The sequence below is a fragment of the Desmodus rotundus genome, chromosome 12 (assembly GCF_022682495.2).
Source record: "Desmodus rotundus isolate HL8 chromosome 12, HLdesRot8A.1, whole genome shotgun sequence".
NCBI lineage: Eukaryota > Metazoa > Chordata > Mammalia > Chiroptera > Phyllostomidae > Desmodus > Desmodus rotundus.
Genome location: NC_071398.1, coordinates 53,588,224 through 53,603,266, shown reverse-complemented (window position 1 = coordinate 53,603,266; position 15,043 = coordinate 53,588,224). Strand labels below are relative to the sequence as shown.

The window sequence follows — 15,043 nt, the reverse complement described above, 5'->3', positions numbered from 1 at the left end:
TATTCAGGTAGCCGGACGTGTCAAAAACCTCTGTACTGAATCTCTTTATGCGTCACTTTCCAACCTGTTCTGTAGAGCCGCGTGTGTGAATACGTAGTGGGAATTAGTGTTTATTGAGAGCTTCCTGCGTGCTAGGCAAAGCGCTGGCCCGGTAACGACCGCTAACCTGCCCATCTATGAGGCTTGTACTCTGTTTTATAAGTGAGTAAACCGAGGCACGGCGAGGTGAAGTGGCCACGCCCAGGCGCTGCAATCCCAGAGAGGCGTTCTCCCAGTGACCCCACACAGAGCTTGCTTGGAATGATCAGCCCCTGGACAGACTTCCACGGAAGCTGGCAAACATGAGCCGTGACTCTGGAAATCAAACACAGACGTGCCAGATGTTGGATTTACAAGAATCCTGTCCGTAATCTTCGGAGATTAAGTTAAATGAGACAATCAGTCTGGAACGTAGAGAAGTGTGATGCCAACATGAGGAAGCTCGTTGGAACACATCTGCACAATCCTACAGGTATTGCTGTCCCATGTCCCCGCAAAGGGCACTGAGGGTTAGCAAAACAAATAAGTTGCCTAAGTCCCACAGGCAGTATGAGGCCAAGTGAGAATTTGAATCTGAATCTTGCCCGCCCCCCAACTTGACTCTGTACCAGGCCTGCTGAGGTTGAAACAATGACCTTAAAGCTCACGGATGCTCCACAGAGGTGCTGGGCTCCCAAGCCCGACCCGCCCGGCCTGACCCCTGCCAGGTGGGGCGTGCAGCCCGCACTGCGAGCACAGGCCTGTAGGTGGCGCTCATTAGCACCGTCGCGGGTGACACCAAGTCCTAGCTGTGATCATTTTTTAAATCATGAAGGGAGGAAATACCAAAGTAGGTTTAACCAGAGAAAACACCTCCAAGTAGAACAATAGACCCCGAGGTCCAACTGCAGTGGCTCAGACTAAAGCAACGCTAGGGACTCTGGCCAGCAGCCACCAAGCCCCAGTAGATTTAAGCTGCCACCAAAACCCAAGTCGTGGTTTTAGACATTTCAGAGGCCAGGACCAACCAGCAGAAAGACAGACATCCACATGTTCAACTGCGAGAGGATCTAGTAGGTATCTGTGCCCTTGAAATTACCTTCAATGAACTTGAATACTTGGGTAATCCCCCAAAACTTGCTAGTGCTCCTCCAGAAATCACTTGATAGAGTTCTTGAAAAGTTAGACTAGACATGGTTTCTTAGGGAAAACAACCGAACTTCAGAGGTCCCTGAGTCCAGAATACCGCTTATTCAGACAGCTCCCCAAAGTCCCAGCCTACGGGTCACTGTTGTAGGCAGCGTTTGAAGATAACAGCGGCAGATGACCATTTAAAATCACAGCCTTCCAGCCACATCCTACTGCCCGGCTCTACCTGTGGGAAGCAGTGAAATAGGAAGGGAAAGTTGGCCGTGTGCCAGTGGGTGTCCCGGCTGCACATCCGGCCTGGAAAAGAGAGGGAGAGGCAGGGGGAGGTGGGGTCCGAGGAGGAGTGAGGGAAAGACCCAGGGTGGGTGGGGCAAGCAGCGCAGGTCAAAGCAGCGGGGGTCCACCTGTCCACCGGCTGCTGCAGGCTTCCATCAAAGTGCTGGGTGAGAGAGCACAGGAGGGGAGGAGGGAAAAGATGTAGTTCTATTTTCCAAGCTAAACTCAATCTGGTCTAGTCGTGACAAAATAAGTATATAGAGCCATGGTTCCACTCCCTGGTCCCCGCTGCTCTGTCCCAGGTTCCCTGGGCGTCCAGAAGGATACCCGCCATGACCATCCCGTCCAGAACGCATGTAAGAAGGTCCTCAAGTCCTTTCCCAAACTGGGTAGGAGTTTCCAGCACATCAGCATGGCTCCTGGCAGAACGACATATTTATTTACCTTCACCAAAAATATCATCCTCTTCATCGACCAGGAACTCCTCGGGGTCCAGAGACTGCGCCATGGCGAGGGTGGTCTGTGTGCGGCAGGCAGGGGCAGGTGGTCCCAGCAGTGGCCCTGGCGTCCCCACTGCCACACTGCCCTGGGTGGTTTCCTTCCCCGTTGCCTAAGCCCCGGGGAGGGCAGCTTCCGCTTCAGCCTGAGAAAGCGGCTTCATTCATATGAACAGGCTGCCTGAGCCCTTTGCAGCCTGAATGCCAGGTAGGGCCATCCTCAGACCCAGAGGGAGGAATTTTCCTGGAAGGGGTTGCACAGCCGGTGGGATCTCCCCACAGATAATGCTCCAAGTCCGAGCCCCATGAATTCTATTTCAAAGCCACAACTCTCATTGTTCCTTAAAGAGGAAGGCGGACTCTTTAACTGTCGTGTGAATCTGCACACAATGAGTCATGTTGAAAGAGAAGTGCTCACGTTCTCCTGAGTTGGGTTTGCTTCAATGACAATGTAACTGAAAGAAATGCGGCCGCCCCGGACCTGGCTTTCCCTGTAATTAGTGACAGTTGTCCTTTCCCCGTGCAAACATCTTGTATTTGGAGAATTGAACCTTGATGATGCTGAACCCTGACGTACAAAAACCCAGTCTCTTACTGGGCCCATTAAATCTATGACCAATAAATAGATGACTAGTCTGGGTCAGACAACTTCCATTTCACAATATTTTCCCGGCCGGATTCTTCGGACTTCATCGCTACAGCGGACGGGAGAAAATGTCCTGCGGCAGGCGGCTCCTCCCAGAGGGAGCTTCTGCGTGCGTGCCCGTGGCCGTGGCATCACAGTGGCCAGCTCCCCGGCACTGAGTTTGCGTGGCCTTTCAAACCCAGTTCTCGAGTGGTGTTGCCCCTGCATCGGCCGGTTTCCCAGGCTCTTAGCTGAGTTGTTAAACCTCCCAGCAGGTCAGAAGCTCAGAAAATGCAAATGGGGAGGATGGAGGGGAGCCTGGTCCCCAGGGGTTTCCTTCTGGTGACTTCATTTACTAAGGAGGCTGTTGTGATAAGTGGATATATTTCAATAGGCTTTGTTTTCAGAGCAGTTTCAGGTTCACAGCAAAATTGCCAGGAAGGCAGAGAGGTTGCCCACACCCCCTGCCTCACACCTGTACAGCCCCCCTCATTGGGGACACCCCCATCAGAGGGGCGCAGGAGCTGCCCCTGAGGAACCTACACCGACGTGTTGTCGCCACCCAGAGCCCACAGTTCAACGCAGGGTTTGCTCTCCGTGTTGCCCGTTCTCCAAGTTCTGACAATTACACAGTGTCATGAAGCCACCATTACAGAATCATACGAAGGAGTTTTATGGCCTGAAAATCCCGCGTCCTGCCTCTCCATCCACCCCCAGCGCCTGGCCGTCGCTGAACTTTTCACTGCCTCCACAGTTTTGCCTTTCCCAGCATGCCATGGCGTTGGAAGCACACAGCATGTAGCCTTTTCACATGGTCTCCTTTCCCTGTGTGACATGTGCGTGAGGGGCCTCCATGTCTTTTCATGGCTTGAGAGCTGATAGTATTCGATTGTCTGGCTGCTCCACAGTTATCTGTCACCTGCGGAAGGATGCCTTGGTTGCTTGCAAGTCTTGCCAGTTGTGAATGAAGCTGCTATATCCATGTGGGGGTTTTGTGTGGACGTACGTTTTCAGGCCCTTTGGGCCAGTACTGAGCATCGTGTGATAAGGTAAGTTCGATTGTCTGAGAGACCTGGGCTGTCTCCCATAGTGGCCGCACCGCCTGCACACCCAGCAGCAGTGACGGAGCCTCCCTGCTGTCCCACGTTCTTGTGGCACTTGGTGTCATTAGAGTTCTGGACTTTGGACATTCTGACAGCTGTGTGCTGGTCTCTCTTTGTCTTAACAAGGGCTCCTGAGGAGCCCCCTGGTGCTACTCTGCAAGCAGAAAACCTGTTCCCTCTTCCCCTAAGTGCACCCTTGAAAGGACACCAGTTTCTCCCAGGCAGTGGACAAGACACAGAGCTGGACAAGTCCGGCCTTGAGAAAGCACCCCCCGGAGGCACTCTGGCAGGTAGCTGTGAAGGGCTGCCTGAGTACCAGCAGTGGGCTCCTCCACCCCCCCCACCCCCCCCCGCAGCACTGGTTGCTGCAGGGTCCCCACGACCATGCACAGCGTGGGCCTGCTGGAGCCACCCACTGCCCACCACCCAGGCTGGGACCACCCCAGGGGAGAGTTTGGAAATGTGTGGGTGTTCAGGCTTGCACAATGACGGGGGTGTTACTGGTATCAGTGTCTCGGGAACCTTCCTGCAAGGCACGGGGTGTGGCTTGCGCAGAAGAACTGTTCAGCCCCAAATGTCAATCATGCCCCTCCCCCACTTGGCTGCGGCCTTCCTCTAAACTTCCTTCGCTTCCCCACTTCCCGACTCCCCACCGCCCTTCCCCCAATGCACTCAAGTGACGTTTGTGGTCAAGGATTGCACTTAATTACCTAAATTAAATGAATTACAAGGGGCCTGTAAGACGGTGCAGCCACTATGGAACACAGTATAGAGCTTCCTCAACAAATTAAAAATTCGACTGTGACATGGCCCAGCAATTCCACTTCTGGGCATTTATCTGAAAGGCTTAAAAGCAAGGTCTTGAACGGGCACTTGCCCACCAGGTTCGTCGCGGCGACGTTGACAGTGGTAGTCAGGGTCCAGAAGCACCTAAGGGTCTGCCGGTGAGCGGGAGGTGCTGTGCGCACACAGCTGCATGTCATTCAGCCTTAGGAAGAAGGAAGTCCCGCCCTATGCTACGACATGGCTGAACCTGGAAGACACCGTGCTAAATGAAGTAAGCCAGTCACGAACAAGACAAACACTGTATGACGGCACTTATATGAAGTGTCTAAAGTAGTCAGCGTCGTAGACACAGGATGCAGACTGCTGGTTGCCAGGGGCCGGGAGAGGGGGCCTAGGGGTTTGTTCCATGGGCAAGCGGTTCCGCCAGGCCAGTGTAGAGAGTTCTAGACTCTAGAGATTTCTTGGACAGCAATGTGCCTAAAGTTGTCAGCATGGCCACGCAGACTTAAACAGCAAGAGGACAAGTGAGTGTTGTGTGTTTTATACCGTATGCAAAACCGTGGGCCCCTGCACAGGACACTGGCTGTGGCCTGCGTTTGCTGGGGCTGGAAGAGAGGATGGGTGTCCCCGTTGGGTGGCACAACACTCCTCACCCTTTGTCCTTGTCCTTCAATCTTCGTGACCCCAGAGGTGGAGGGTCTCACCCCGTTTACAGATGAGGAGCTCACGGGACTTGTGTGGGCACACACAGGTATGAGCGGCCGGTTGGACTAACGCCAGCGCTCGAGCCACTGCTCCCAGCACAACAGCTCTGGGGTAGCTGCGGGGCATCGGGTCACCCCGGCATCCCTGGAGGTCTCTCCCGCCTCGGAACCACCCAGTCAGCAAGTTGGTCTAACCTGCAGGCCCGTTTCCTTGGGGTGGGTGGAACTGTGGATCCCAATTCCTCTGTTGAATCCTAACCCCCAGGACCTCAAAGTGTGGCTACGTGGAAATAAGGCCATCGCTGATGTGACGCTGCCAGCCAGCCGGCAGACACGGGGCAAGTCGGGAACACCCCCCTTTCTCCATCACAGAAGGAGCCGGTCTTGTTGACACCTTGACCTTGGACTTCCAGCATCCAGAGCTGTGAAGTCATAAATGTCTGTTACCTAAGCCCCCCCAGTTTGGGGCGCTTCGTTATGGAAGTCTCCAGAAGAGGCAGAGAAAGTTGTGGAGCCTGTCCTCTGGTGGGACAAAAGCTCACACTGGTGACATTTTCTCCCTCTGAGCACTTCACAGGTGCGAAGTTATTGTTTTTTAAACCGTAAACCGTGCAAAAAGTTTCACAATTAATAAAGAGCTAATCCTTATAACCTGAATTCTCACATCACAAAATAGTAATGACCGTGTCAGTTTTCATATGTCCAACATAACGTGCACAGTCCCTTCTATGTCCACTTAAAACGTTTCCCACGGTGGCTGAAACACAGTAGGTGTTTCTCGAGTGGGAAAGAATGTGAAATGATTAGGGGTGAAATGTCCTGAAACAGAAAGGAGAACAAAGTAGGAAAGAGGAATTGAAACTATGTGGAGTGGTTGGAATCAAGGAAGAAAAAGAAGGTAAAAAAAACCCCATTGTACCAGAAATAATCTTATCTTTGGGTGACTCTGCCTATAATAATACATGCAATGTGTCAAACCGAAGAATGCCGCAGCCAAGCTGCTAGGACTAAAGGGGCCTAGTTTTTAATGGCGTTCCTGCTTCCATGCGGGGAAGAGGCGGCACCCACTTCTGGGGTGACAGCCCCCCGGGAGGCTGTGCAGGCCTCCGTTCACCTCACCGCTTCAGGGGCATCTCCTGGCTGTAGGGACCACCTGAGGGTCACTTACAGCAGATGCTGAAGAAGCCTGTAGGACAGGATCGTCCTCTTCAGTAGGACCTGCGACAATGAGGGGAACTGCCCAGTGAACAGCCCTGCTCTCCACTCTGGCAGAAGCCTCGCCAAAGGAAGCGATTTCCCACCGGCGTGCCCCAAGAACTTTTAAAACATGCCGTACCTGCCTCTTTAGTCGGGGCACTGACCTCTTTTCCCTGAGATCGTTAAAAAAAGAAAAGAAAAGAAAAGAAACAGCTAACACAACAATAGCTGTCTGGTGTGAACAAGTCAAAATTATACCTATTTTCTTGTCAAATGGCAAAAATATAATATTTTCTGGCGTGTAGCAGAATTTCAGTGATTACTTGATGAACCGGGTGGAAGGGCGCTGCTGTGGTGAGACCAGCACAGGGCGTGGTTCCCACTGCGACAGCAGCGGCCCAACTGCGAGGTCGCTGAGTCAGGAACGGCACCCAGTGACGCCTTCCAGGGCCTCGGAGGGGCTGGTGCGGGGATCTGACAGAACAAAGCGGCAAGCCCGGCTGTGCTGCTCCCCGGCCTTTCGCCTGGAGATGCGGAGTCTGACTCAGACCTGCAGTTCGGCCCTTTTTCTTCTCCGCTGTCGTCCCCACACAAATTACACGTTCACGTGTGTCCGTGTGCCCGTCAGCACAGATTTAGAATTATGGCTTTATGCAGCTGCCTTTGGAAAAACCCGGGAGGAAAGTTATACGCAAAAATGCACCCGTACGGTCCTGTATATTTTCTTTCGCTATTACCTCTGCCACGGTTCTTTATTTTTACTGTTTTTATGGCTTCAAGCTACTGTCCAGCGTCCCTTCATTTCGAGCTGAAGGTCTCCCTCGGGTCATTTCTGATAAGGCAGGTCTACACTATGCTTCTGCTATAAACAAAATTGCGCAGCTTTCGTAGTTCTGGCATCGGACTCGTTTCTCCTTCACTCTTGAGGGTGGGTGTCGCCAGGTACAGAACCGTTGGTTGACACTTTATGTTATGCCCTACCTTCTGTCCTCACGGTTTCCAGTGAGAAATCACTTGTTAGTCTTACTGAGGATCCCTCGTTCGTGGTGAGTCATCTCTCCTCTCTGCTTCGAGGTTCTCTCTTTGCTGTTGGCTTTGACGGTCTGATTATCATGTGCTCCGGTGTGGGTTTCGCTGAGCTAATGTGGAGTGGAGTTCATGGGCTTCCTGTATGTACAGACTAATGCTTTTCCTCAAGCCTGGGATTCTTCTGGTGACTATTTTTTCAAACATTCTTTCTTCCCCTTTTTCTCTCACTTTTCACGCTCGATGGGGTCTCACACAGTCTTCTAAAACTCTAATCATTTTTTTTAATGTTTATTTTCCTTCTGTTCCTCAGTCAGGATAACCTCAAACTTTTAACTCAGCTGATTTCCTTTTTTGACAATTTTTCTGAGAAGGTGCCTTAATAAGCTGAAATTCTGTTGGGGGAGGGGGCGTGATGGGGAAGAAGCACAAATTCAACAGGAAAACATGCGAAACACATCCAGATCTTGAAGGGCATGCCCATGCATGTTTTATGTGGCCAATGATGACACGTATGGTGACATGGATTGGTGCAGACCTCCCGTGGAGGGGGCAGGGCCAGCACCCAGGATCCGGGGCTGGGAAGCACAGGGCAGCCGGGCCCTGGAGTCTGAGCATCGCGGAGGGAGTCCCGGCAGTCCCTCACCTGGGCGGGGACTAACTTTGTGGGTTGTGGCCCATTCATCTCCTGACCTGCCCCTCCTTAGCCTCAGCCAGAGTTCCATCCCCTTGGGGAAAGCCATGAAAGGAAGGATTTAGAATTGGGGACTTGCTATGTTCTGATTTTGGCCAAATGTTTTTGAAAACTCTTCCCCATTTGGTGTCTCTTTAATATACAGGGTCTGGTAGAAGTCAGGCCTGCTCATATGTGGTGGGTAGGGTCACAATAGGGGTGTAATAATTTCTAGTTTTAATGTGAACATTTCACCTAAAACGTTGTATGGTGTGCTTGAGTGGGATATGGTTCTGTTACAGAATGACATGCGTGTGGTTTTGTAATAAGAGGTTGTAATAAAAAAGGGCGTTATTTGTGCTGGGCCCTGTAGATCTATGTCTCAGCGACCTGTGGCCATACAGAAGACAGAAAAGTAATTTTGGGCAAGAGATATTTCAAAGACTACCTTCAAAAAAGGAAAAAAGGAAGGAAGGAAAGAAGGGAGTGAAGGAGAGAGGAGAAAGAGAAGAAAGCATGAGAAAAGGCAGAATATTTCTTTTTTGGAAAGAAAATACTTCCAGATTGCATGTTTTTTTGAGAGGTTCCGTGGGAGGACCTCCAGAGATACTCCCGGAGTGGAAATTCCAGCCATCCTGGAAATCCCCACATTTGCCCCCGGGGTGCTGTGGGAAGGCTGCCGGCAGAGCTGGGGCCTGGATAAGCCTTCAACACCTTACGTCTCACCCCCAGTTTCCGGGTTCACCTTCCCTGGGCTTCACACCTGCTCCCAGGAAAGGCCTAAATGCATCTGAGTCTGTCTGCATGAAGAAAGTGGAGGTTTTGGGCTAAGGAATCGCCATTGCTCCTGTGTTTCCCCAGGCAGTCTGGACCCCGAAGGTCCCTTCCTCGTGTGACGTTCTGTTCTGAAGTGCACACCACAACAGTGGAGCCGCAGCGTGGAGGGAAGTCAAGGCGTGCCATGGCCCAGTGCACTGACACAGGGCCCAGCCCGGCTGGGAGGGCCAAGGGCCCCGTTGTCCTGACCCTGGCCCTCCCATGTTCCCAGGCTATCCCCCTGGCAATGGTGTTAGGCTTTTTCCTCCAAAGAACGGAAGTAGCAAAAGCAGCTTCCTTTCATCTTTGAAAACAGTGTGGCCTGGACACAGCTTCACGCGGGTGGAGAAAGAGGCGACTCAACCGTCCTCCGATGCTGTACCATTCACTGAGCAGCCCTGAACATCACCGGGCAAAGGGAGCTGCCCTCTCCTCCCTTCCCTCTAACTAAACGAAAAAGCTAGTGCAGGAGGAGAAGGTGGAAGGGGGGCGGGGAAGGAAGGAAGGAAAGAGAGGAAGAGGGAAAGGGGGAGGAGGTGACTTGGGATCAGGGAGCTGGTGAGCTCAGCCTTCTCTTCAGAGCCTCTCGGCCTCTCTCAGATGAATGCACATGGGAATTTGTAGTTTCTAATAAATTTGCCTATTTCTATAAACAGTGCCCCCTTGACGTGTGAGCCAAGGCTGCCAGGGGAAGCTTCATCATCACCGGTGAGTCTGCATTTGGAGGCACTGGGCTGCCCTCTCCCTCCACAGGCCTCTGATTTCTCTCCAGCAGCACGGGCAGCCTGTGGCTGTGCCTCCCTGCACAGGCGTGTCAGCCCCTCCTCCTCCCCTCTTCAAAACAAGACCTCTTTTTCTTTTCCTAGAACCATATCAGGCGTGATAGATTGAAAAGTGCCACCCATCCTCTCGGGGACCACAAGCAGAGCTGAGTGGTGAACCAGGCCCGTAAACAAGGGCGTGGACCCGAGCCAAAGCTGGGGCTGGAGGAGGAGAAGCAGGAAGGAAAAACCCCTGCGGCTTCAAGGGGGAGGTGAGCAGAGGGCAGCCGCCCTCCAAAAACAGGAATCAAAAAACAAAACTTGAACCTCACGAAACAACCACGGGGTCGAAAGCTTTAAAGCTGTTTCTGCGGCTGATTTTAGAGACTTCTTCCATTGCCCCAGGAGCCCCAGAGTTATGAACCCCAGTCCTTCCAAGTTCAGTGTGAAGGTGCAGGGTGGAGGGGAGGAAAGGGGGAGTATGATGTTCATCTCCCATCTCTGCACAGGAAGGGTGTCAGTGCCTCTCAGAACACCCCGACCATCGCGTTCTGGAAAGTGGTTCTGTCGGGCCAGCTTCCTGGGAGGCCTCTCAGCTCCTGCAGCAAATAAGGAAAATTGGAGAGGCTGGTTCAGGGCAAACTGAGGGGGGTAGGTGGGTTTTTTTAGCACACACTTTGCAGAAGCCAGAAGCAGTATGAATGTCAACTTCCCGCTTTCTAATCTGTGGATTTCCATCTTCTCCCATCATGAACTCGTGTGGTGGAGATGGGGTGAAAGAGAGGCCCCAGGGATCAGATTCCTGCCCAAGAGAGCAGGAGGCCAGGACTCCTTTGCCCAGGAAAGCCCAAGGGCATCAGCCCACCCTGGGGAGGGGGCAGCCAGTGGAGAAGTGTTAGAATGATGGCTGAATTACGTTCTTAGGAAATTTCATCTGGATGTGTCAACAAAGTACAAAAAGAGCAAGCCTTGGGTACTGTGTAGAGTGGGGTGGAGGGAATGGGGGAGGGACAGGTCTTCTTATTTGCTCCTTAACTTAGATGTGACCTCAAGCACAAGTCCACAAATGCAGCCAGCTGCCTGGGGCACCCACGTGGTGTGGGTGTTATTTATAAAGTGGTATAAATGTCCTGGGTGCTCGGACGGGGCAGGGCGCTGCACAGGCACCCAGTGCAGATGCGGTAGCACCTAGCAGGGTTTCTTTCACCCTGCGGCATCTCATAAGAGCTTCACCCGAAAGGAACGGGCGACCAGTGATGGCAGATGTGATGTGATAGTAGTAATCCTAGCACATTCCTGCTGGGACCAGCTAAGCCTGTGAGGGGAGGCGTTGGCCATGCAGGTCTCCAGAGCAAGGCCCCTCCCTCCCTCCTCTCCAGCAGTCCTGTCCCTCTCGGGGAGCCTGGGCCCCGTGTTAGCTCCTGCATGCCCTCAGGTCTCATGGTTCCTTCCTGGTGATGACCTAGATACCAATAAGGCGAATTTCTCCCAAGAAACTGAGTGGGTGTCGCTCCTTCTTCTGAGTTCCCCATGAGGGAAGATGGGGAGTTTGGTGTGACCGTCCTCACTTTACTAATGGGGAGACTAAGGACAAAGAAAGAGGCAGGAGGGCCCAGGTCACGTGGCCCAGACGGCATGTAGAGCAAGCCGAAATGTTCTCAAGGGGCAGGTGAGCTAAGGCTGGCCTCCCCGCCGGGGAAGTTCTTCCCGGGATGGCCCACCGGCTCCGCTTCAGGGAAGAGAAAACACATTCACGTAAAAAAAGCCGCAAGTGCGTGTCCCAGAGGGGCAGAAGGACAGGTGGGGTGAGTCGGGTAGCTGCGTGGGGGCGGACTTCTCTAACTCTCATTTTCTGTGCTGGCCTCTGCGGTCTCCTGGAACACGGTCTAGGCATTAGAGCGGAGGCCGCAGGACCTAGATAAAATGGGTCAGTTTTAGACTTCGAGGTCCTGGGAGAAACACATCAAGCAAGACCTTCAGTTCTGATGGAGACCAGTGGCCCCCAGACCTCTTCTAAATGAAGGAGTGGTGATTCCACCCTTCTCAGGTCCCCTAGGTGGTCAGACTTTAGAAGGTTCCTCCGACACGGACGCTGGAGGGTGGGCACGCAGCTTTGCTCTGCGATGCCCTTTGTCCGCCTCCCCACATTGGAGAAGCTGCATCACAGGGGGTCTGATGGGGTTTTATGTTGTGAAGGCCTTGTGTTGCCTTGCAAGGACCGCAGACCCCAGGCCGTTGTGAGTGAGGCACAGACGGACCTTTTCCCGTATGAGCTCATCAGCAAGCCCATGAGCACTGCAGTTGAACAGTAGGTCATCCAATTCCAGAGACAAGGACATGGCCTCCCTGAAAGGATCCCCTGGAAGTGCTCTCAGATGGACCCCAAAGCGAAGCTTCGTAGCCGTGATTAATGGATCTCCAGCCCTTTGCCCCAGGTTGCTGCCCCCAGAGTGCCCTCCCCACTTCCTCTCTTTAATGCACTCAAAAGAAAACTCTATAAAAGACACTTCACAGAAACATTAAAAACTGGTGTAAGGGAAATTTCATGGTAGGGCACAGTAAGAAAGTTGGGTTTAAAAAGAGGTTTAGACCTTGCTTCTTGTATTTTCTGGATAAGCTTTTTGTGGGTCCCTCATTCGGACTGCCCAGCCCCGGGGTGATATTTAGTTCCCTGTTCTTTCTGCTCCCTGGGATAAGATGGCACATGGGAACGGAACTTGTGGCGAAGATAACCTGGCCACAGCAGGGCCCCGCCCCCCCTTCCCTTGGCTCTGGTTGTAAATGTGTAATGAATGGGAACCGTGGGCGTCTGCGTGTGGGCAGGGCGCGTGGCCACACAGCGTCTCCAGAGGAATGGACAGCATGCAAAATTCATGCCACTTTTGAAATGCGATGAAGCAACGGAGAATTCGGTAATCGGATTACCACACTTTTTGTACTAGGTTGTGCTCTTTTGCACAGTATGTAAGGACGCAACACAGGAAACCTTCAAAAGAAGGAAATAGGACGATTGAGATTGTTGGCTGGCCAGATGGTGAAGTAAAGGGCAGAGTAGTAGACACCCCACCCAGCCAACATTTTCTCACGGCTGTTATCTCTGTCTTCAAGCCTCTATGACTCTCCCCTCTTTTGTTATTCTTTCCATTCATCCATTATCCACCCATCCACCATCCATCCATCATTCACCCATTCATCCATGATCCATCCATCCATCTATCCAACCACCCATTTATCCGGGCTTCCATCTATCCACCATCCAACCATCCATCATCCACTCATCCATTATCATTCATCCATCTATCCATCCACCATCCGTCATCCATCTACCCATCCAACATTTATTGAGTACCTTGTCATTGTAGCTGTTAGGAACAGTCTGTCACAGGTATGCCGGTAAAAGTTAAACAACTAGCTCTTGGATCGGGGAGAGAAGCATGTGGGTTCAAGTGTTGTTCTGAAGGAGCATGACTGGACAGAAGGTAAAAAGAAGGGGCATCAGTGATTAAGACCTGGCTCTTGGCTTAACCGACGTGGCCCGCATCACCATCCCTGGCTTTGATAGAAACGTGGGTGATCCCCGGGCTGTGTTCGCCACGCAGAGGAGAGAAGGCGACGTTCGCCTTCATCACTCATGAAACCCACTCTGCAGGAGGTCTGCCGTTTCTTGACATGGCGAGTGTTAAGAGTATTATCTCTGGTGGTGGGATTATGCACAATTAAAAATATTTTTACATCTTTAGTGAGACAGATGTCATACACCCTAAAATTTATTCATTCAAACTGTGTTAGTCCAGTGGTTTTTGGTATATTCAGAGTTGTGCAACCCGACCGCAATCTAATTTTAGAACACATTCAAGAACTCAGTAAGACACCCTGCCGCCATTAGGAGTCACTCCTATTCCAGCCTCCCGCCCTCACCCAGCCCCAGGCACGTCGGGCTACTGACCGTCTCCCGATGTGTGTACGTTTCATATACGTCATGGGATTTACGGTCCCATTTGCTTCTTTCACTTAAAATGTTTGCAGGACTCGTCCTTGTGAGAGCGGGGGCAGCATTCCATGCCCTTTAGTGGTTGGATAACTTTTCTTCGTACGTTCACCACCTGATGGACTTTTGGGTTTTCTCCACCTGCTGGCTATTATGATAAGGCCACCGCGAGCACACGTGTATAGGTGTTTGTCATCGGCCACACGTGCGGGTCTCAGTCCCCAGTCTTCGTTGCCACTTGCGTTGCCTCCTTTTCCACTGTAGCCGTCCTCGTGGGTGGGAAGTGCTACCTCCTTGTAGTTTTGGGTTGCATTTCTCTGATGACTAATAATGTCGGCCAATTTTTCATGTGCTTATTGGCACATAGGTCTTCTGGGGTAAATGTCTGTACAAAGTCTATGCCCATTTTAAAATTGGGTTACTCATCTTTGCAGGACCCCTTCTTCATGTACGGCGTGCACAATTCCCTTGTCAGCCATGTGAGTTTCATGTATTTTCTCTCACTCTGTTGTGTTTTCTTGATGATGCCCTTTGATACAGAAAAATTTAAAATTTTGATGAAATGCTATTTATTTATATTTTGTTACTTGTGCTTTGTAAGAACCATTGTCCAAACTGAAGTCACGTTGACATTTGTTCCAATGCTTTCTGCTAGGAGTTTAATAGTTTCAGCTCTTACGTTTAGGTTAGGATACCTTTTCAGTCAATTTTGACCTACGGGGAAAGGGAGGGGTCTACCTTCATTCCCCTGCATGGGGCTCTCTAGCTGTCCCAGCGCCATTTGTTGAAAAAATTTCCCCATTGAATTGTCTTGGCATGCACACGTTAAAATTTGTTCTTCATACTTTCCTTTTTTCCCAACAATTACTGAAAGAAAAGAAAAAACATCAAATGTGTGCTTTCTTCTTTTTTGATGGAAGAGACTGTCCATCCTTGGAGACAGCATGCACACCGCAGGCCCCCGCTGAGCCGCATCACCCGGACGCGTCTTCAGACCACCGCTCGGCCCCGAGCTCAGTGGCGAAAGAGCCAGTTTTCTCTCCATCCCGCCGGTTTAGGGTTTGAGAGGGCACAGCCACGTGGTAATTCTAGCTGTGCAATAGAGTAAGAGCCCCTCAGAGATGGCCAAGGGCTCCCCCGAGGACTCGACGGGTTGAGCAGGCAGGCGAGGTTACCCTTGCGCCGGGGGAGGAAACGCACACAGCTGAGCTGTGATTTGATTATGACACAAGCTCTTTTCAAGGTCTATGAAGAAGCACCTATGTCTGGTTCTACACATCTGCCAAACGGACCTTTAAACATCCTTCACGCCTGCTGATAGCAGAGTACTGGGCGACGTGTAACATGCCGCTAATGGTATCCCCTGTTAATAGCTTTCAGAAAATCACCTGAGGGGATAATCTCTGAGAAGAAGATACATACAA

General features: G+C 51.8%; 1 protein-coding gene across 4 annotated transcripts in view; it reads right to left on the bottom strand.

Moving 5' to 3' along the window:
• Positions 1-15,043, bottom strand: part of RIPOR2 (RHO family interacting cell polarization regulator 2) — a 117,020-nt gene that overhangs the window by 75,030 nt on the left and 26,947 nt on the right. For 2 of the 4 annotated variants that reach the window (XM_053915571.2, XM_053915572.2), the window contains exon 1: positions 1,888-2,303. The exons of the other annotated variants lie outside the window; for them this stretch is intronic. In XM_053915571.2, coding sequence (XP_053771546.1) covers positions 1,888-1,951 — 64 coding nt within the window. In that variant the 5' untranslated portion in view covers positions 1,952-2,303. Of the gene's footprint in view, positions 1-1,887; positions 2,304-15,043 lie in introns of those variants that run through there. 4 annotated transcript variants of the gene reach the window in all.